General features: G+C 40.5%; 1 protein-coding gene across 3 annotated transcripts; it reads left to right on the top strand.

Moving 5' to 3' along the window:
• The first annotated feature begins 123 nt into the window (after positions 1-123).
• npy (neuropeptide Y) lies at positions 124-9736 on the top strand. 3 transcript variants are annotated; one of them, XM_007903136.2, is made up of 4 exons: positions 124-211; positions 1230-1417; positions 6985-7065; positions 8540-9736. In XM_007903136.2, exons 2-4 carry the CDS (start codon positions 1230-1232, stop codon positions 8562-8564), a joined length of 294 nt encoding a protein of 97 aa, XP_007901327.1. In that variant the 5' UTR covers positions 124-211; the 3' UTR covers positions 8565-9736. The 3 variants fall into 3 exon arrangements, with proteins under 3 accessions (XP_007901327.1, XP_042201705.1, NP_001279967.1); XM_042345771.1 differs by lacking the exon at positions 124-211 and adding an exon at positions 482-553; NM_001293038.1 differs by lacking the exon at positions 124-211 and having other exon boundaries at positions 8540-8564.
• The last annotated feature ends 12928 nt before the right edge of the window (positions 9737-22664 follow it).

Genomic DNA, 22664 nt, shown 5'->3' with positions numbered 1-22664 from the left:
CTCCTCCTCCTCCTCCTCCTCCTCTCCTCTCCTCACTGCCCCCCGGGGAAGCACATAAAACCCACGGCATGGCAGCAGCGTCTCAGAGAAAAGACAGCCACACCAGCCAGACAGCCACACCAGCCAGACAGACAGACAGACAGACACACAGCAGACACACAGACCGGGGAGACCAGTCACCAAACCACCAACCGTCCTCCCAGACCCGAAAGTGAGTACATCCATTCTCCCGGACCCCCGTTTAAACCACTGAGGAGTTCAGTTTATTGCCACCACTGTCTCATGTTTTACGTGGAAGTTGCATTGCATGTCCTCAGGTGGTGCTCATGTCGGGACAGTCAATGGGGAGACAGACACTCGTCTGGGTTTAGGCGATTGTAGCGCATGTTTCAAATGCAAAGCCTCGTGTGCTGTTTAAGTGGAATATTTGCTTAAATAATAATCGATGATACTCTTTGCATTTGATAGAGAGCCTGATCCCGGGGTGGAAGGGTTACACTGTACTTAAAAGGATAACCGATCCGAATAACAATAGGTGTGAAACGTTTGGGGGGTACGTGTTACATAGGAGGTCATTTGTGATAACAGCTTTGACGTGTCGGGACATAAGGGATAATGCATTCCAGCGACAGATTGTGAATTTGCCTTTTCTATCATGTTTTGGGGACTGCTGTGAATTATCACTGTGCGTTTTCATTCTTTGCCCCACAATTAGAAACGTCCAAAGGCGGCGTTTGAGCTCTGAGTGCATTTGTTTCTCTGTAAAGCGATGCCGTTTAGATGTACTGCTCAACAAGATCTCAGAGCCGAAGCCAACATTCCCAGTAATGAAATGTAGGTTTTGGGAATCTATTTACGATCCTCGCTTTATGCCACTTCTGGATGTAGATGGCAACAGCCCTCATGGCTTTATAAACTGAAATGAGTGTTCCACTCGACGTTACCTGGCAATTTACTAAGCAGATGCTGAAGCTTCAACAGAAAAAGCTTCTCCTGGTAAAGTGTAGGCTGTTCGGGGAGTAATTAAATGAACTTAACGCCCACAAATATACAGTCAATTCACTTTACAGTGTGTTCTGTGAAGCGCTTTGGGACATCCTCCCGATGTGAAAAGCGCTATATCAAATGCAAGGATTATTATTATTATTATTAAAGCGGCACTTTTTTTTCAGATGGAATGCATTGGAAGTATTGATTTTATAACTAAGACCCCTCTTGTTCCCTTCCAGATGCAGGGCAACATGAAGCTATGGCTGGGAGTGCTCACGTTTGCTTTTTGCATGCTGATCTGCATAGGAACTTTGGCTGATGCTTACCCCTCCAAGCCTGACAACCCCGGGGAGGGCGCTCCTGCAGAGGACCTGGCCAAATACTACTCAGCCTTGAGACATTACATAAACCTCATCACAAGACAAAGGTGAGACTTAACATGAACATCATTCCTTCTCAACTTCGCTCATTTGAGTCGAGTCCAGAGACAACGAGGTTTTCCCTGAGCTTCTTGTCTTTCGAGATGAGTCCAGATAGGGGGGAGGTGGGGGGGTCAGGCAGAGGGAGCCCCGACATTTAGAACTAATGTGCAACTTTTGCTGTTAGACAATAGAAGGAAAATTGAGAGGTTCGTCAGTGTATTTGTTAAAACGGATCTCTAGGTATTTGAAAGACATAATGTATGCATTGTAATTTCGGAGATGTTGGCCTTCCATTGAGACTTTAACTGAGGTCCAAGCTGCCTGTTCAGGTGAGTTTTTTAAAAAAAAGAATTGCACGATTCAAGAAGAGAAAGTTGCTTCTCCTGAAAGTTGTTTGCCAGCCAACAACGCCCTTAAAATTGCTCATTTCTTTCTGGCTGGATGTAGGGCATTACATGTGAAAATTGTTTGCCAATTCCAACTACCAGTACATGGTCACTGTACAGTAAATCCTGTGAGGCTATTTGAGACATTTCAACAACGTGATAAGGCATTATTATCAGTTGTAAGGATTATTACTATTTAATAATGTACTGAGCAAACTAACTGCTAATAGCTTCTGACATAGGTGCATTGAAAAACATAATCTAATGTCCAGGTTGTTCCTAACCTCAGACAATCTCAGTGGCATTTCGTGTCATTTTCCATTCATTGATGTATGGCATTTGACAATGAGAGATTATTGCAGGTATCAGATCAGTCCAAGATAGCAGGCACATTTCCCGGTTTAGGAGATATTGTTCATCCACCTGTCCACATGCAAAAACTTTACTATTTATCGCTTATTCCCAATTTGCAGAATAACATTTCAGTTGCTGAGCCCACCACTTCAAAACTAGGTAATAACTAAACACAGTGGAAAGGACTAATCCTAATCTTTAATTAATATTTATAACAAAATACTGTATTGTCATAACACCATAGAGTATAGAATAAAATATGTACTTGTGCGTTTAAAGCTGAACATCGCAAATTTATGTTGTAAAAATGTGCTGTGTATGTGAGAGCACACCAAAGCCTGATCATACTTGAGTAAAATAAAAACATAAGGGAGCACTTTTTACTTGGTCAGTGGGAGACTTGACACATGTGGAATTCCATCACCATTCTTAAGAGTATGCAAACCAGACTGAGAATTCAACATGTGCATGCCTTGAATGCATAAAAAATTCCCTGTGTCTGGATGGAATGGGTAACTCTTTATCTGGGGAGAACACCCTGCTTACCTAATTCTGGAGAGCCATCAGCCGTGCCTTGAATTATGATGGACCCACCTGCCTCAAGAATCAGACTGTGGATGCCACCACAGAGGGTTGACTTGATTCGAGTATTTTGTTGTCAAGCATTTCACCTTGGCACTGGTTCAGATTCGAGAAGAGCTTGCTTATCTCCCCCCTCCACTCCTCCTCCCCCCCACTTCTCCCCCCCACCCCCCACACACACACAATATTTGGGTCCAATTGTCTGGAATGTATGAAGAGAGATGTTCCAAAGGAAATAGATTTTTACAGGATAAGTAAGCACGCTCAAAGATGGGAAAGTTTCTGAGTACATACCTTGCAAAAATGTGATTCCTCCAATAAAGATAGAGCCAAACATTGGGCGTTGTAAACAACATTTAGAGGCGTGTTTTGAATGGAAAGCTCAGTGAAAATTGCCAGCTGATTAATAATCATTTGATATAAGCACCTTATTGTGTCATCGAGGCATCGCAAAGTGCTTCACAGGATTTTGTTGTGTAGGCAAATGTGGCAGCCAATTTGTGCACAATAATAATAATAATCCTTGTATGTTATATAAGCGCCTTAAGTCCCACAAATAGCCATGAAGTGAATAATAAATTTTATCTGAGAGATTGTTGACCAGGACACTGGGAGAAACTCCTGTCCCTTTTGGAATAGTGTCGTGGAATCTTTAACATCCACATGAACAGACAGACAGGACCTCAGTTTAACAGCTCATCCAAAGGAAGGCACCTCTACCAATGCAACACTCCCCCAACACTGCATCGGAGTGTGAGTTCAAACTCTTGAAGTAGGGCTTGAATGCACAGCCTCTGACTCAGGTGAGAGTGCTACCAACTGAGCCATGCTGACATCTAATAACTTCCTCCACAAAGGACTTGTGTTTTTTTATTGCACTTGATCAAATTTAAAGATCGTAAAACACTCTGTCTGTTCAAGTGGATGTTAAAGATTCCACGACACTATTCAAAAAGAGACGGAAGTTTCTCCCAGGTAATAAGCTCCATCTTAGTGAATGTTTTTTTTCTTTAGACAAATAAGTTAGTCATTTCTTGGAAGCAAAACCCTGCGAACAGTCATGAGGTGAATGACCAACTTGTCAGGAGATTTGTGGTCCAGAACACGGGAGAAGTTCGTGAGAGATTGAGGCGTTTGTTCTTATGAGGCAGTACTTGCCCACATTAATTGACAGATAGGGAACCATTTGGTAATTCTCGATGTACGTTTGGGGCTCAGTAATTCACTTTAGGTGATTGTAATCATTTTGCAACAAAGAATATTTCCTGATTGGCTCCCAGCCATCAGTGTTGTCCTGTTACACATTGTGCAGCTAATGGACCAGATGAAATTAATCGCATTGGGGCCACGTTACCCAGAGTTAACACACAATGATATTTCACCAATAATGTGATAAGAATCTCAGTTTGTCTGATTCAATACTAAAGCATGAGGCATTAAGACATGTTTAGTGCAGATCCTAAGCCCCGCTAACTCCATCAGTAAAACAACACAGAGGTCGCACCAGTGGAACACGATTCAATTTTACATTTGATGTAAAACATCTGCTTTAAGGGAGAGAAGAGAGTAGTCTGGACAGAGTTAATCACTCAGTTCTGGTGATAACAGGAGGATTGGATGACTCGCTACATCTTGTCTGAGCTGACAAATCGGCTGGAGGCTGAAAACCATCCCCAAGACTTTAGCTTCCCCAGGGGGATTGAGCAGTGAAAAAGGGTGACTAGTAATATTGCCATAGTCTATAGTCTCACATTCTTCATGCATTTTCGCAAACTACTTTAACAATCTATATTTTTTTTGCATCTCCATCTGGCCCATTGACCCACTGTAGTAAATGATCCTAATTGAGCCTGACTGCCCGACTGAATGAACGACAGACTGTGCCTGAAATTTAAATCTCACCTTTGAAACTTTCTTTCAAACCTACAATGAATGGTACTTCACAGTGCTCAGGAAAAGCGTGTGTGTCTCCAGCAAAGTAATCTGACCTCTTTTCTCTCTCCACCCTCCACCACCTCAACATTGTTCTGCAATATATTTTGTGGAGTCCTGTAGCTCAGCAGTTAGAGCACTTGCTTTGCAGGCGAGAGACCTGGGTTTGATTCCCGGCAGGGTGAAACTTGGGCAAGTTTCCTTGCTCCACATGCTTGATAATAATCCCTCAAAAATACAATAATAAATTGGTCATTTCAATCCACGACTGTTTGTGGGACACTGCTGTGCACAATTGGCTGCCGCATTTCGATCACAAATATGCAGTCAACTCACTTTACAGTCTATTCTGTGAAGCGCTTTGAGACGTCTAGAAGACTTGAAAAGCGCTATGCCAAATGCAAGGATTATTATTATTATATTCTGTGTTATACACACAAGGTAACAAAACACATCCAAATTAAGAAATGCTTGATCACCACTGACAACAGCCTGTTTAAAACACGGTTGCATTACAATCTGGAGCTACACGATGTAGATAGTGGCCGGAAAATGTGATCAAGACTCTGTGTCTTATTTCAGCTTCTTTGTGGCAACGCCACTAGCCACACTGAGATAGTTTAATGTTGTTGTCGCTGTGGTTCATTCAGTCACTATGTCCCTCAGAGCTCTTGTTGCACAGTAGCAAACTGTGGCAGAATTTTTTTAGCACACACCACCCTCCAGTGGCAGGAAAATATCTACATCTGCTAGAAAAATTAACCACACCCACCCCAGTACACTAATCCCAGCATTAAGGTAAAATGATCCCCACCGAGTACTGATCATATCAAGGTTCGGATTTTCCAATGAAACATTGATGGTCCAGACCTTATTCGGAAAATATAGGGCAGTAAAATCTACAGTCAATTCACTTTACAGTATATTCTGTGAAACACTTTGAGATGTCTATATATATGTACATATATAGTATTTATACAGTGCCCTTCATGCAGGGAAGCAAATGGGAGTGCTTGGTAATTATCAATGTAAATTTTGAGCTCAGTAATTCACTTGAACCGGGTAGCATCTTGGAGCAAATAATAATAGTTGGGTCACCGCTGTTAGAGATTTACAAAAGGATTTCAGCTCCTCATCACTCAGTTTATTAATTAAAAAAAGTATTGTAACATTTTTGCTTTAAAAAAGCTAATAATGTCAACATGACAACCCCATTTTAGTATCTCCTTATGCAGAATGTCTGTTGTAGAGCTCAGCCTTCCACATCTTGCATTTCCCACAGCAAATTGCAACTGGACAACTAGAATGGGGTGTGCACCACCTGTGTATAATCTTACCTTGGTCACAGTCTAACAAGACAAACTACACAGACCATATTGGGGCCATGTTATCCCGAGTTAACACACAATATGTTGCACAATTGCACAACGAATTGTACAATGAGAAATTTTGCAACTTTTCATAGCGAGAGAAACAAAGTTCCTTAAAGCAATGACTATTTGTTTTAGATCCGCATTGGAGCACAACTGATCAAGCAGTCCACATGGCTGCTTTTATAGTATGCAGATTTCCATAGTTATTTATCTGAGACAGAAATGCAACACATTCAGATGATGTAAAATTTGTTTAAACCATCCATGATTCTCATTTAAGACCACATGCTGGAGGTGAAATGAAAACAAAATATGGAATATGTCCAACAAACCTGCAGCTCAAACATCGCTTCTCTGTCACTATCCCAAGGTAACAGTATCACAAAGGCTGGAAGGGCAATATAGACTTCTCATGCCGCCAGGAGTACATTATTGCTATTGCTAAAACCAGTTTTTATTGCCCATTGAGACAATTTGCTCTGGTTAGTCCTATTTTATGACATAAAGCCATGTAACTTTTTTGTTATTTGTTTGTGATCCTCTTAATAAAATAAGAAAACAAGGCTTGGGGCAGACAACTGATGGATGAAAACGAGGACAATGTTGTCTCTTTAATCTTTAATATTTTCTTAAAATAACGAGTTCAACCAATGTGCATTTTTCATAATGAATCGGATATTATCCACATCATTTAAGTGAACTACATATCCTATATTTTACCAATTTAATGAAGTTGTAGACAAAGAAAAATATAAATTCTATATTTGTATGCAAATCAAATTCAGAATTAAACCACAATGTGAACTCGTTTGTTATGTGCATTCACATTCTGAATCTATGAACATACTGCTGAAGTTATCTGCTGCTGAATTGGGCTGAGCTAATCTCCTGAACCATTCTGGTTGGATTATAAATGCATTAATGCCATATGTTTGTCTGTGACAGGTATGGAAAAAGATCCAGCCCCGAGGCACTGATCACTGATCTGCTGTTGAGAGAAAATTCAGAAAGCATTCCTAAATCCAGGTGAATATACATATTAAATGGCTTTCTGTCAAGACAGCTTTTTCATAATACTGCAGAAATGTACAGGTAAAAGCACCATAGTTGGGAGAATAGATATGCCATTTGGAAGTTATGGGTGGGCAAGGATCCAAGCATGGAACCAAATAGATTCCACCACATGGATTTATTTCATCAGCTCAGTTGAAGACAAGGAGTGTATTTAGACGTTGGTGGGTTCCACTCAGCTAAGAGAGTTTATGAGAGGGTCTTTCTAAAGTTCACAACCTTTTCATGTGTCACACAAGAATCTAACAGTACATTCTTTAAGCACAATGTAATGCTCAGTGGAGACACACTATATGCTGCCTTCCAAATGTCTATGAGTGTGAGAGTGAATGTAATGCACCCGAAAATTCAAGACTGAAATTAAGACTGTCAAAGATTTGTGTTTGAAAAGCTGGAGGTATTGATTTGAACCCAGCTCCATTATTTATACATTCCTGCTCTAAGTGTCGGGAAGCAAAATTCAATATAGCAATAATAAGGGCACCAGAAATTCTAGAAGCTGCTGCTTTATTTTACATAAATGTCCCTTATGTGCCTGAATGTATCATATTTTAAATGGGTCCTTATTTTCAGAAATGGAGCTTTATTATTTATGCATTATCTGAACATGGGCCTGACCCGAAAGGGAATTGGATAGTCTCGGTGGACAGTCTTATTCTTAATCTTTTTTATGTTCTTAACCTGGCATCATGTGTAATATGATAAGTCAGTAGCTATAGTTTGATGACTAGAGATAGTATATAACTATTGAGATTTTTAATGAAAATGGGCTGTATTGAAACAATAATAAATATTAATATTTAATTATTCAACGAATAATTCTCATTTTTTAAAATGTAAATGAATCGTTTAAAATGTAACTGAAGAGTTCTGCTTCTGAAAGTTGCATTGTTAATCAAGTCTTAAACTGTAACTACACAAACAAGTTTGCTTTACTAAAATCTATTCACCCTTTAGTCAGTCTGCTAACCAGACTGACCATCAATTTAATGTGGACATGTAGTCAGCCCGTGATGCTAGAATTGAGATTCTGGAGCTTAATGAATATTATGTATCATAATTTCGCAAAACATTTCACAAAAAATATTAGCACTTATACTTTTTAATTCATTAAAGTGGGGGGATAAATAACTCACCAAATATGCTCTCAGCTCGGAGTCATTTCAGCCACCCACACTGACTGCTGATGTACAGCTAATTCAGACTTTGTAACCATTCTGTAACCATTATTTACTGTGGCACTTACATACTGACTCACTTATACTGTGGCACTTACATACTGATTGTTCACACTTGCATAACATCTGCACTCTTGTGCGCCCCCTCTCTGTGAATACATAAAAAAATTAAAACACATTGAAAAACATTATTTTTCTCAGCATAAGAAATATCAAATTTGTAATATACTGTACTTTCTGCTTATTTATAGGTACGAAGATCTTTCCGTATGGTGATGAGAACTCAGACTTTCTTTAATGTATCCCACATTTTGCAGTCAACATTCCATTGCTATAAAATGAGACATTCTGACTGTTTTCAAGGCATCTCATTCTATTAACTGCCCAAAGACAGCCAATGCATGCAGCCATCACTGAAAAATCTGTAGAAAGTTTTTTTTCCTGCATCATACTGTATATAAAGTTTATTTAAATCAATGACATGTGCACTCAATATGTAATACACATTATGAAAGTGAAAAAGAAATTATTATTATTATTTGTATGGTAGAAATTGTTTTGTGCTATTAAAATTCAGTTACAAAAACAATGCGGTCTAAAGGGAAGCCTGTCTAAACGTATCCAAGAACATGATGTAAAACTGAAGCTGATAAACCATTGCTTTATCAAGGTTTCCTCTGATGAATGACGTATAATGCTTTCAGGGCTTCAGCTGAATAATCTTGCACTGTGCAAGTAATGGATAAACATTTGAAGAGGAAGAATTTAAAAGAATATGGAGAGTAAGCAGGGAATTGGGATTAGGTTACTTACTCCATTGGATCAGCTAGCAGCTTTGTGCTTTCTAGCACAAGCCTTCAAATACCTATCACTCCCATCATTGTTATTCTCCCAGTACTTCTTCAGATGGAGATTCTTATTCTGACCTTCACATATTTTATGACTCACTCCTCTGTGCCTCACCAGTTGTTCCAGTCCTATTCTCTTACCATATCTTCTGTTCTTCCAATCTGATTCCTCACTCCCTCGGTCCCACCTTTGTTTGCCGAGCTCTAAGCCACTATACAGTACTCCATTCTTTGGGACTCCATCAAAATCCCTTCACCTGGTTCCTTCTCTCCCTGCCTTCAAAAACCTCTGAAAAATGTAACCCAATGATCATGCCTTCAGTCAAAGCCCTCAATTTCTTCTCCTATTTTCCCTATTCAATGACCTGCATTGCCTTTGTAAAATGTTTTGATCATTCATTCTATTTGTAAGTTGTTGTTGTAGCACCAGCTTGGGCTCAATTGGTCAAACGGCCTTCTTGTATTCTGTAATTTCTATGACCATGTTCCATTATAGACTTCTTTCATTTATAACTGATTTTTCACAATCTGTATCTGGGTGCTTATCCCAAGTTTAAATGTGGAATTCTTCATAAAATATGCTTCAGTACTTCAACATAACGTTCAAAGATTTCAGTCTAAATCATCTGCTCTCTGTTGTTAGCATGAACCTATGTGTAGATTGGAAGCACCAGTTGCCTCCTACTAGAGAAGTCACATGGTTAACATGATGCTAACAATAAAGTCACTTTCCAGGAGAAGCAGCCAGCGAAGCATTATAGTCAGCCTCAGCATTTGAGGGCTCGTAAGGGTTAAGCTAACATGTTTAGATAAAGTTTGAATGCCCAGGAATAAAGTCCACCAGCCTCTTGCTAAAGTGCACACTTTGTTAAAAACTACAAAAGCTATCGACTTAAAGAAAAATGGTACTCTTATTCAGTAAATGGAAAAGGCTTCCAAAGGAAAAGCATTTGGGGGCATTATGGTTTCAAATGAAGTATGCATTTAGGTGAGTAGGTGGTACTTCTTTCACTTACACAGAATAATCACTAAAGCTGAACACATATGAAGTGCTTTGACAATAGGTTATAAACACAACACTGCCTGAAAGTGGAAACTGGAATTACTGATCCATCCTGCATTTTTGTTTTTTCAGTATTTTAGCACTTCATTATTACTAATAATCTTCTATCTAGAGCTGGTAATGATGAAATGTCTCAAAATGCTTTTCAGTAAGCTAAATGCATTGCTAAGTGCATTGACTGGATTTGTAGATAAATGCAACAGCCAATTTGTGCACAGCAATATCCCACAAACAGTGAGAAAGTGAATGGCTGATTAATCTGGAAGATTCTTGGCCAACAATAAAGCTGCCTTCGCTTTTGAATAGTGCCTTGGGTTCTTTAACATCCACTTGAACAAATAGGCAGGATCTTGGTTAAATGTCTCAACCAAAGGCAGGACCTCCATCAGTGAGCACTTCCCCAACGCTGTACTGAAGTGTCAGCCTAGACTTAGTACATGGTTTGTTACAAAAATACAAGCTTGGGAATCTTTACATTCATGATTTTATTTGATGAATATTTTGAGTTGCTGTATATTTTTTAGTTTCTTTTGTTCTAATTTGGATATATAATCAGGACGAACAAGTCTCCATCTGCCTGTTCGAGTGATGTTAAAGATCACAAGATTAGTCTGGATGAAGAAAGCTGTTCAGCACATCTGATTTCATCCCTCCTGAATACTCACCCTACAGCCTCCCCATCAGCTCATTAAGCTGCTTTTTAAATGAGTTACTGTCCTGGCCTGTACCACCTTTCCTGCCAATCTGTTCCAGTCATCACCCTCTGTGTAAAGAAAAGCTTCCTGGAGTCTGTCCCGAAGTTGTCCTTCACAACTCTAAACACTATCTTTAAATATACGTATAGTTTCCATTCTCAAAACATATCTCTGCTCCTTTCTACAATTAGCTCACTGAATGCGAATTTCAAGTCTACACATCATCTACTCCATAGCCATGTACTTATCACGGCAAGCGGGGATTCTTCCTACTCAGCTCCTGTTAACCCTACAGATAGAGAGGTCCGAGTTTGCCTACAAAATACAGCTAGTCAAGCAACTGGAAGATTGCCAAACAATTTTCTCAATGGCAATCTATATGGTTTGAGTTGGTTACATGGCAGCAGTACCTCAATGCACACAATGAGTTCCCCAAGCTTTGGCTCTTAATGGTCTCCAGAATTAAGTAAGTGTGGTGCATCCATTCCAGACACAGGGAATGTTCCATGTGGCATACATTTGTGGAACTCTAAAGCATAGTGATGTGTTTCCGCATGTATCAGACATTCCCAAAAAGTTGTATTGCAAATTCTTTAACCACTGTAATGAGGCTGGGCTAAACTGGATAATGGAAGCTCTTGGATAATGAAAAATACAATTTCTCTTTTAATGGTTGTTGGAATGGGTTGGCCTTCCACGACAGATAGATAAGTTCAGAGATGAACAATAATTCTGTGACCCTAAATCATCATTTATTTACAAAGATAAAATTGAAGCTTATCTCATTGAAGAAAAAGATTTTTATAGGCCGAATGCAAGTAAAATCATGTTGCTCAGGGCTCTGGTTCACCTGGACTACTGTTTCCTGTGATATAAGGGGGCTGTCCAGGACCTGAAGTCAGTGCAAAGTAGAGCAATAAGAATGATCACCAATGTTAGTGGAATTAGCCATGAGCAGTGATAGACAAGTTAGGGCTTCTCTGAAAACAAAGGGCTCTGTGAGAGCCATTTATGGAACCATATAAGATTTTAAATGGGAGTCAGCAAGTAAACCCAGAACAATGCTTTCAGATGTGCCAAGAGACCAGAACAAAAGGACACATGTTGCAAAGGGCAATTTTAGGACATAAAGCGCGAGTATTTATTTTAGCTGGTTAGACTCCAGCTGTATCCCAATGGTACTGGGGTCCCCAGGTCTTGGCTCTTGCCAACCTGCTCCTAATACCTTCCATAATTAAGTAAGCAGGATGTGTCCCTCCAGGTAGAGAGTGTGCAATCCATTCCAACAATCTATCTCTGGGATTTCCACGTGTAGGAGGGATGTATAGAAATCTCAGCTTGGTTTGGATACTCTTAAGCATGATGATGGGTTTCTGCATTTGAAATGTAGCTGTCTGATCAAAAAAAACTGTATATGATACCAAACACTTCACTGGAGAACAAATTGGTGTATTGGGGGGCAAATATTCAGAAATTATTTTTTTTTGGGGGGAGTGGATATTTATGCAATTTTGCATTGTCAGAATATTATATTGCTACTTATGATTTCAAGGAGCTGGTGTGTTCAGGGTCCTGGGGGTAATGGAAGGGCGAGAGGAATTGGTCTTTGTTTTGGGTCGTATAAAAAATACACGGAGCATCCTGGATAAAATATCAATAATTTATTTTAATAAATACGGCAATCCACCTTTTTATATAATGGCTATTGTGAGACAATGTTGTTCACAAATTAGCCTTCACATTAACCTACAAAATAAACAGTCACTACAGTTTAAAATAAAAATTATTTTCGAACTGCTTTAGACATTTCGATGTTGTGATATATCAATGCAAATGCATAGATAATTATAATGGTCATCAAAAAAAGCTGTTAATCTGCCATTATAAAATGATAAATGCATTAGAAAGATCACCAATCAGAATTAAATATAATATGAAAAACATAACAAGTTGGCATTTCAAAAACATATGTATGTTCCCTAAGTGTACCAACTGTCAGTGTGCTCCAACCTCCTGCTTTGATTTTTCAATGAACTCCAAGCTCTCTGAGGCAATAAAGGTGATATATAAATGCAAGTTATTGTTTTTATTATTGTTGTTCCAGTGCCCTTGTAGCTGTTTTCCCCAGCTCCAACATTCATAAAATCCAATTAATTAAAAACTCCACCACCCGCAGTTACTCAGGAGAAAACTCAGGCACTTCTTGTGGCTGCTGTGTGGGATGGTTTACCACATCCTTCAGCTCTGGGGTTGATGGGGGAATCTGCCAAACTGCTTAACTGAGTAGGACGTATTGTATACTATGGGAATCTGTGCTCACCCCACAGATTTCAAATTTCTCTTCTGGTAGAGGTGGTCTGGGCCTGGGGAAGAAGGAAGTCAGAGCAGGACACAATAATGTTCATCTGGTCGAGCTCCGATTCCATTAGGTGGCACGAGACACATAGTTAGATATTTAAGAAGGACAAATTTGCAAGGCTATGGGGAGAGAGCATGGGAGTGGGACTAAACTCTTTCAGAGAACCAGCACAGACACAATGGACCGAATGGTCCCCTTCTGTGCTGTATAATTCTATGAACCTACGATACGGGCTGGAAGGTAATCCTTGCCTCTGCCACTGTCTCCCACTGTTGTTCTAGGGAGGAGAATGATCATCCTTATGGAGTCCTGTAGCTCAGTGATTACTGCACTCGCCTCCCAAGGAAGGGGACCTGGGTTTGATTCCCGGATAAGGCATAACGTTGGGCAAGTTTCCTTACTCCATACACCTGTTTACCTAGCAGTAAGTAGGAACCCGATTGTTAATCGATTGGCGGATCGCTTTTCCGGGGGGAATAAACCCTTCTCCAAAAAAATAATAATATCACGACTGTTTGTGGGACACTGCTGTGTGCAATTGGCTGCCACATTTCTCCCACAAAATATATAGTCAATTCACTATACAGTATATTCTGAGAAGCTCTTTGAGATGTCTCAAAGATGTGATAAGGTGCAAGGATTATTATTACTATTATGCATTCCTCCTGCCCTTCGTTCCCATGGGGCGCTCCCACAACGCCTCCACTCCAATATCAGCCACCACACCTTCAGCCCCTACACCCCTGTGGCAGAAACTCTCTGCCACAATCCCTCCATCTCACTGCTCTTTACCTGTCTTCAGATCACACCTGAAGACTTTCCTCTTCATTTGTGCCAATGGTCACCTCCACTTCTCCCTGGCTAAGAATCCTCTGTTTGCCCTTCTAACAGTCTTTTCTACTTGCAATCACACTAAACAATTGCCCAAGAAACTGGGAAACTCCCTTTTCTTTTCAAGTTGTCCACCTGAATAGACAAACTGTACTTCTGTTTAGTGTCTCAGCTGCAGGTTGTCATCTCTGACAATGCAATGCTTCCCCAGGACTACTCTGGAATGTCAGCCTAAACTATATGAGTTCAAAGTCTTGACTTGGGGCTTGAATCCACAACATTCTCGAAGATGTCTCGAAGATATGATAAGGTGCTATATCAAATGCAAGGATTATTATTATATTCTGACTCAATAGGAAATTAATTAGAATTTTTCAAATCGCACGGAATGTGAGATAAGATAGCTGTGAGGAAAACTCCACATTTCTTTGAAATAACGGTAGGGACATGCTTTCACATCTGAATCACAAGGCAGATGGGACATAAAATAGTGATTAAATGGAAAAATAGATGATGATTTGGAAGTGACAAAATTGGGCAAGACAATGCATATTAAAAAGAGTCAATTTGAAATATGAAGACTGCCTAATGAAATTTTTTTTGGTGACTCACAAAATCTTCTATTAAGCAATAGGATGTATAATTAAACATAATTAAATTGGGCATCCCTGATAAGAGCAGTGAAGCAACACTGGAAAGAGCTTTTCTGCAAAGTGGCTGACGAGTGAAAATATATATAATTCATCATACTGTGCTATCTATTGTACCACACATTTCAAGGAAAGAAAGAAGAACTTTCAATGCAACAAAACAATTGAAATTTACATTTACATAGTCCCTTTCACGTTGGGAGGACATTCCAAGGCTCGGGACAGTATAAGATTTGAACCCTAGCTGCGGTGGGAGGGGGGTGGGCAGGCGGGGTGAGAGGGGGGAATATTGCCACAAGGGCAGTCGAAGAGCAAGCTCTTGAAATGGACCTTGAAGGAGGTGAGGGAAGGAGCAAGACTAATGGACAAAGGACAAACTTACATTTTTATAGAGCTTTAGCAGGTCGGAAAGCAGTTCAGAAACTATTACTGTCAAGTATAGTCACTTATTTTTCAGGCACATGTGGTAACCATTTTGCAGATAACAAAGTCCCACAAACAGCCATGTGGTGACTGATCAAGTTAACCAGGAATCTGGGAGATTGATAATGTTTTATAGCTTTAGAACTTGGAGCTGGAGGGTTGGGGGGCTCGTGGGGGTGTTTCATGGAGGGTGGGGGGGGGTCGTGGGGGTGTGGGTTTCGTGAGGGGCAGACGTGGGGGGCGGGGAAGAGAAGGAAATTAGATCAGATCTAAAATCAGAACTTGATGATGAGCTAAACAGACAGGCATATAACCTTTTCAGGTTCTTATATTTGTTACAGTGGGATTTATTTTCCATCAATCAATGCCATTAGATAACAATCTGAACCTATAAAAGTTTAGTGTTTTTTTAAAAATACTTGGAAAAGTAGAAGTGCAGTATTCGCCAGCATTTTTATGGTAAGAATAGAATGTATGGCAGTGACTCAATGAAAAAGAGCTGAGGCTTCACTCCTGCAGCTCACTCATTAAATGATTTTGTCACTTGTAGTTTTCATAGTCAGTAATGATTTTTCATCATTTACTCTCTATTTACATCATCTCAATTTTGAGTTACATCTCTTCAATGCCATGTCCTTGGGTTACTATATTAACTCAAACTCAAGATACTAAATTAACTCAAGCTCAACATACTATGTTAACTCAACAGTGTGTCAGCCTACCTCAGCTGGTAGGCTGACACACTCTTACCTCAGAGTCGGAAGATTGTGGGTTCAATCTGGATTTGGAATTTGTATAGTCTAAGCTCCAATACGGCTGCATTGTCAGAGGTGTCGTCTTTCAGATGAGATGTTAAAAATGACAGGATCTGTCTACTTATTCAGGTGGACTTTAAAGATCCCATGGCATTATTAAAAAACATATTCAGAAGTTTATCCCAGTGTCCTGGCCAACAATCCCCCAAATAAAATGGGCCATTCACTCCATGACTGTTTGTGGGACATTTCTGTGCTCAAATTGGTTGCTGTATTCCTCCAGATAATAACAGTCTTTACAGTGAACACTGTGAGGTATTTTGAGATGTCTCAATGACATGATGTAGTGCTATATGAAATACAAGGATTGTTATTATATTGTAATGTCTGGATTCTTATTAACTTTATTACTTAATTGTATATATTAATGGGTTATATTTACTCAATCTCTGGTGGCAATGGTAATCGCAGCCACAGAAAGCTTCTGAACAAGTATAGGATCTACTATTGTGCCAAAATCAAAGAGGAGAGGTAGAAGATGGAGAAGGTTCACATTCCTTGATTGATCACAAATTTCTTAAATGTGATAATTATCAGCCGTGCGAATTATCCAATCGCAGGTTGCAATTTTATCCCATTGAGTGAAGCCCTTTGAGATGTTTTGAGATGATACAGAACTATATCAAATACAATTATTCTTAACAATTAAAAATAATTACTCTGAATACTTGCCCAGGAGAATACGGAATGCATTGTATCCCATGAAGTATTTTCAATTTCAGACTACAGTGGAGTCCTGTAGCTCAGTGGTTAGAGCAATCGTCTCGCAAGCGAGAGACCTGGTTTTGATTCCTGGTAGGGCGAAAGGTTTCCTTACTCCACACACCCCTGTTTACCTAGCGGTAAGTAGGAACCCAGTTGTTAGTTGATTGGCAGATCACGTTTCCGGGGTAATAATTCCTTCAAAAAAATAAAATAAATAATAATAATAAATTGGTCACTCAATCCACGACTATTTGTGGGACACCGCTTTGCACAATTGGCTGCCACATTTCGCCCATGAAATATACAGTCAATTAACTTTACAATATATTCCATGAAGCACTTTGAGACACCTTGAAGCTGTGATTAGTCGCTATATCAAATACAAGGATTACTATTATTATTATTAGGACTCTCCCTCCACATCCACTCTGCTACCCACACCCATGGTCACACGCTCGACCTGGTGATCACCTGAGGCCTCAGTATCTCGGACGTCACCGTCACTGACAAGGCCATCTCTGACCACCGTTTCATCGCCCTCAACTCCTATATATCTCTCCACACTGCCTCGAAACCTACCACCATCTTCTACCGCCCGTGGAAGAAGATCTCCCCGCAGTCCCTCTCCGGTGCCCTGGAGTCCTCGAACTCCTTCCCCTCTGGTCCACCTCTTGCACCAACCCACTCGCTGTATTTACTCTTCTCCACAGGACACTCTCCACCACACTCGATGCCCTTGCCCCCCTCACCTCCCAACTGCCTCCTATTCCCGATCCTCACCCTGGTTCACCAGCCACCTCTGCTCACTCAAGGATCAGGTGCGGGCTGCTGAACGCACTTGGCTCAAATCCGGCCTAACCATCCACCGACACAACTGGTTGGACCTCATCAAAACTACCACTCTGCTCTCGCCTCGGCCAAATCATCCTTCTACTCCAGGTTAATCCTGGAGGCGAAGGGCAACCCCAGGCTCCTGTTCTCCAACACCAACCGGCTTCTCCGCCCTCCCCACCATGTCTCGCAGATTCTTTCCTCTGACTCTCACTGTGGGAAAATGCTGGACTTCCTGGAGTCCAAAATTGAGAGAATCCGCTCAGCTGCCACTGCCCTCCCAACTTCCAACCCCTCCCAACCCCCACCCCACATAATTACCCATCCAACAATTACCCATCCCTCCTCCTATACCTTTGAACCTGTCAACCCCTCCTCTCTTCACCACCATAACCTCCATGAAGCCCACCACCTGCTCTCTGGACCCCATCCCCACCCCTCTCCTTAAATCCCAGCTCCACCTCCTTGCCCCACTTCTTGCTGACATCATTAACCTCTCCCTGTCATCTGGCACTGTTCCTTTCCCCCTCAAAACAGCGCTTTGGGACGTCCTCCTGACGTGAAAGGCGCTCTATAAATGTCATTTTGTTGTTGTTGTTGTATTACACCTTCCGTTATAACCTCATTACTCCAAAATAAATATTTATCCAGTCCCTTAATAAAGCAATTGATAGATGCAGAATCAACTGTTATTGCTGGGCGTTTGCCCCACATATTGGAGCTAGTCTGAGGCTCGGTAATTTTAAAGATTGTTATCAATAGCTGCATAAATAAAATACAAACTGCTCAGACAGAAGCAGCCAAGTGGAAAAACAGTTTACTCACTGTAGCAATTTCTTCATTCTATTATAGTTGTTAGATGGGGAAACAAATCAAAAGCTGTTGTAATAATAAATAGAACGGCACATTAAAAAGCATTAAATTCCCAAATGAAAGATGAAACTAATGCAATAAGCTTGGAATGAGTGACAGTCTGACTTTATCGAGCACTAACACAATGATTCTCCAGCCAAGTTAATGGAGCTTAAAAAGTTAAATGTATTTAAATCTTACAATACAGCAGAACTCATTTATAGAATTGCATGGCTTGCTTTGTGGGGGTTGATCTACTGCAAACGTTCTTGGGAAAGCTGGTGAATTTGCTCTGTATGATATGAAACCACTTTACACCAGGTGACTTGGCGAATTGTTTCAATTGGGGGAATCATAGCTCAATGGAGAGGGAGAACTGGATATAAGGTAGCTATAATAATACAATAATAATCCTTGCATTTGATATATCAAATATATATATATTTGATATATCACGTTGTTGAGACATCTCACAGCGCATCACAGAATATGCTGTAAAGTGAATCGACTGTATATTTTGTGAGAGAAATGCGGCACCCAATCATGCTTATCCCAGAGAGGATCGATTTCAAGATCCTCACTCTTAGAACATAAGAAATAAGAATTAGGAGCAGGAGTAGGCCATTCGGCCCCTCTAGTCTGCCCCGCCATTCAATAAGATCATGGCTGATCTATTCTAACTCTACCTACCTGCCTTATTCCCATATCCCGTAATCCCTTTATTCACAAGAAATCTATCAATCTCAGTCGTGAATATGTTCAAGGACTGAGCATCTACAGCCCTTTGGGGTAGAGAATTCCATAAATTCACAAGTGAAGAAGTTTTTTCTCAACTCAGTGCGAAAGGGCTTACCCCTAATTTTAAGACTGTGACCCCGGTTATAGTTTCTCCAACCAGGGGAAAAAGTCTCCCACTATCTATTCTGTTGTGCACCTTAATAATCTTATAGGTTTCTATAAGATCACCTCTCATTCTTCTATATTCTAGAGAATATAGGCCTAAATTGCTCAACCTATCCTCATAACTCATCCCCCTCATGAATCTACGTTGTACCCCCTCTAAGGCGAGTACATCCTTTCTTAAATAAGGAGACCAAAACTGCACACAGTACTCTAGGTGCGGTCTCACCAGGGCCCTGCACAGTTGCAGCAAGACTTCCCTACTCTTATATTCTAACCCTTTTGTAACAAATGCCAACATACCGTTAGCATTCCTAATTGTTTGCTGTGCCTGCAAACTAACTTTTTGTGACTGGTGTACAAGGACACCCAAGTCCCTCTGAACGCTAACACTATCTCGTCTCTCCCCTTCTAAAAAATAATCTGCTCTACTGTTTTTGCAACCTAGGTGGATGACTTCACACTTCCCTACATTATACTTCATCTGCCACCTATTTGCCCACTCACCTGACCTATCTGTATCTCGTTGCATTTTTCTAATGTCATCCTCAGTGTTTACTCTCCCTCTTAGTTTAGTTTCATCTGCGAATTTGAATATATTAAGTTCGATGTCCTCATCTAGATCGTTGATGTAGATAAATAGTTGAGACCCAAGCACTGATCCTTGTGGCACTCCACTAGTCATATGCCACCAATCTGAGAAGGACCCGTTTATCCCTACTCTTTGTTTTCTTCCCATCAGCCATTCTTCAATCCATGCTAATATATTCCCCTTAATTCCATGGGCCCTAATCTTGTGGATCAACCTTTTATGCGGCATCTTATCGAATGCCTTTTGGAAATCTAAATACACTACATCCACTGATTCCCCCCCATCTAATCTATTTGAGATGTCCTCAAAAAAATCTAAAAGATTTGTTGAGCATGACTTCCCTTTTGTAAAGCCATGTTGACTCTGTCTGATCATATTGTGATCCTCTAAGTATCTTAATTAAGGATTTTAGAATTTTCCCTACCACCGATGTCAGACTGACTGGTCTACAGTTCCCCATCTTTTCTCTCCCACCCTTCTTAAATAGTGGTGTGACGTTTGCGATCTTCCAATCAATGGGAACCGTTCCAGAATCCAAAGAATTTTGGAAGATCAGACACAAGGCCTCCACTATCTCATGAGCTACTCTTTTAAAATCCTAGGATGCAGACCATCAGGTCCAGGGGACTTATCACTTTTTAATGCCAACAATTTCCCTAGCACCAATTCTTTGCTAATGTAAATTTCCCTAAGTTGCTCCCTATCATTAGCCCCTTGGTTCATCTCTATTTCTGGTAAACTTCTTGTGTCTTCTAACGTGAAGACAGAAGCAAAGTATTTATTTAGGGACTCTGCCATATCCTTATCCCCATTATAATTCCTCCTGTCTCTGCCTGTAATGGACCCACATTTACTTTTGCTAGCCTATTCCTCTTAATGTATTTATAAAAACTCTTACAATCTGTCTTAATGTTCCTAGCTAGCTTGCCCTCATAATCCATTTTCTCACTCTTAATGAGCTTTTTGGTTTTCCTTTGTTGGTCCCTAAAACACTCCCAGTCCTCAGGTTTGCTACTCTTTTTGGCAGTTTTATAGGCCTTTTCTTTTAGTTTTATACTTTCTCTAACTGCTCTAGTTAACCACGGATGAACTGCTTTCCCTGTGGTACTCTTATTCCTCAAGGAAATATGTGCCTACTGAGAATTTTGCACTATATCTTTAAACGTTTGCCACTGTTGATCTGTTGTCATATCCATTAATCTAATTCCCCAGTCTATTTCAGCTAATTCTTCCCTCATACCTGCAAAGTTAGCTTTATTTAAATTTAAGACCTTTGCTTCGGATTTGACTACATTGCTCTCTAACTTAACACTAAATTCTATCATGTTATGATCACTCTGCTCTAGAGGAGCCTTAATATCTATATTACTGACTCGCCTTGTTCCGTTACACAAAACAAGGTCTAGGATGGCCTGTCCCCTAGTTGGTTCCTCAGCGTACTGCTCCAGAAAGCTCTCTCTCATACACTCTATAAACTCCTCCTCTACCCTACTTTTGCCGATTTGGTTTTCCCAATCTATGTGAAGATTGAAATCACCCACTATTACTGTATTACCTTTGCTACACGCTCCTCTAATTTCTTGATTAATACCCTGCGCTATGCTGTGATCACTGTTTGGGGGTCTATAAACTATTCCCACTAATGTTTTCTGCCCCTTGTTATTTCGTAATTCTACCCATACCGTCTCTACATCCTGGTTATCTGATTTGAAATCCTTCCTCTCTACTATTTTATTCCATCCTTTATTAACAAGGCTACCCCCCCACCTTGTTTTCCACATTGTCTATCCTTCCTATAAGCTGAAAACCCCAGAATATTTAATTCCCAGCCTAGATCTTCCTGTAACCATGTCTCAGTAATGGCTACTAAATCATACCTATTTGTATCTATCTGTGCCTTTAATTCATCTATCTTATTCCGAATGCTTTGTGCGTTCAGATATAGGGATTTTAATTTCTTATCATTTCCCCTACTCTCTGATGCCCTATCTTCTTTACTGAGCTTCTTACCACTCTTTGACCTATTCTGTTTATCTCTCTTGCTATTCTGTTCTGCCACCTTTAGTTTTTTAATATTACTGGCTTGCGATTATTTCTGATTGTGTGCCCACCCCCCCACCACCCGCCCCCTTACTAGTTTAAAGCTTTATTTACCTCTCTATGTATTCGGTTTGCTAGGACATTTGTCCCAGCCCAATTTAAGTGGAGCCCATCTTTTTGAAAAAGACCCCTTTTCTCCAAATACTGGTGCCAATGACCCATAAAATGAAACCCCTGTGTTCCACACCACTCCCTCAGCCATGCATTTAACTCTCTAATTTGTTTATTCCTGTACCAATTTGCACATGTCAAAGGCAGCAATCCTGATATCACAACCTTTGATGTTCTTTGCTTTAATTTAGTTCCCAGCTCATTGAACTCCCTCCTCAACTCATCACAACTAACCCTACCTATGTCATCGGTACCTATGTGAAATACCACCAACGGATCCTCACCCTCATGTTTTAGATTCTCCTCCAGCCCCGCCAAGACGTCCTTCACCCCAGCCCCAGGAAGGCAACAGAGCCTTCGGGTCTTCTGGTTGCGGCTGCAGATAAGTGTACCTGTCCCCCTGATAGTCTCGTCCCCAATTACTATAACTTTCCGTTTGTTTCCCCTAATATTGGAATCATGTTTTCCTTCCTCCTCAGAGGCTTCCTTGTCCACACAGGTTGCAAGGATCTCGTACTTGTTGGCCAAGGTTAAAGCCTGAGACTTCACTACCACTCTCTCTGGTGTTCCCTTAACCTCCTGCCTGTCAGACATCCTATCC

This window comes from Callorhinchus milii, unplaced genomic scaffold (genome assembly GCF_018977255.1).
Source record: "Callorhinchus milii isolate IMCB2004 unplaced genomic scaffold, IMCB_Cmil_1.0 Scaffold2, whole genome shotgun sequence".
Lineage (NCBI taxonomy): Eukaryota > Metazoa > Chordata > Chondrichthyes > Chimaeriformes > Callorhinchidae > Callorhinchus > Callorhinchus milii.
This window is presented reverse-complemented; position numbering and strand designations above follow the sequence as displayed.

What these genes read in the sequence shown, in the direction of transcription:
- npy (XM_007903136.2), top strand. Translation starts at nt 1,230, where the DNA reads ATGCAGGGCAACATGAAGCTATGGCTGGGAGTGCTCACGTTTGCTTTT. An exon ending in AACCTCATCACAAGACAAAG is followed by an intron (nt 1,418 to 6,984) that starts GTGAGACTTAAC and finishes TGTCTGTGACAG; the next exon opens with GTATGGAAAAAGATCCAGCC. An exon ending in GAAAGCATTCCTAAATCCAG is followed by an intron (nt 7,066 to 8,539) that starts GTGAATATACAT and finishes GCTTATTTATAG; the next exon opens with GTACGAAGATCTTTCCGTAT.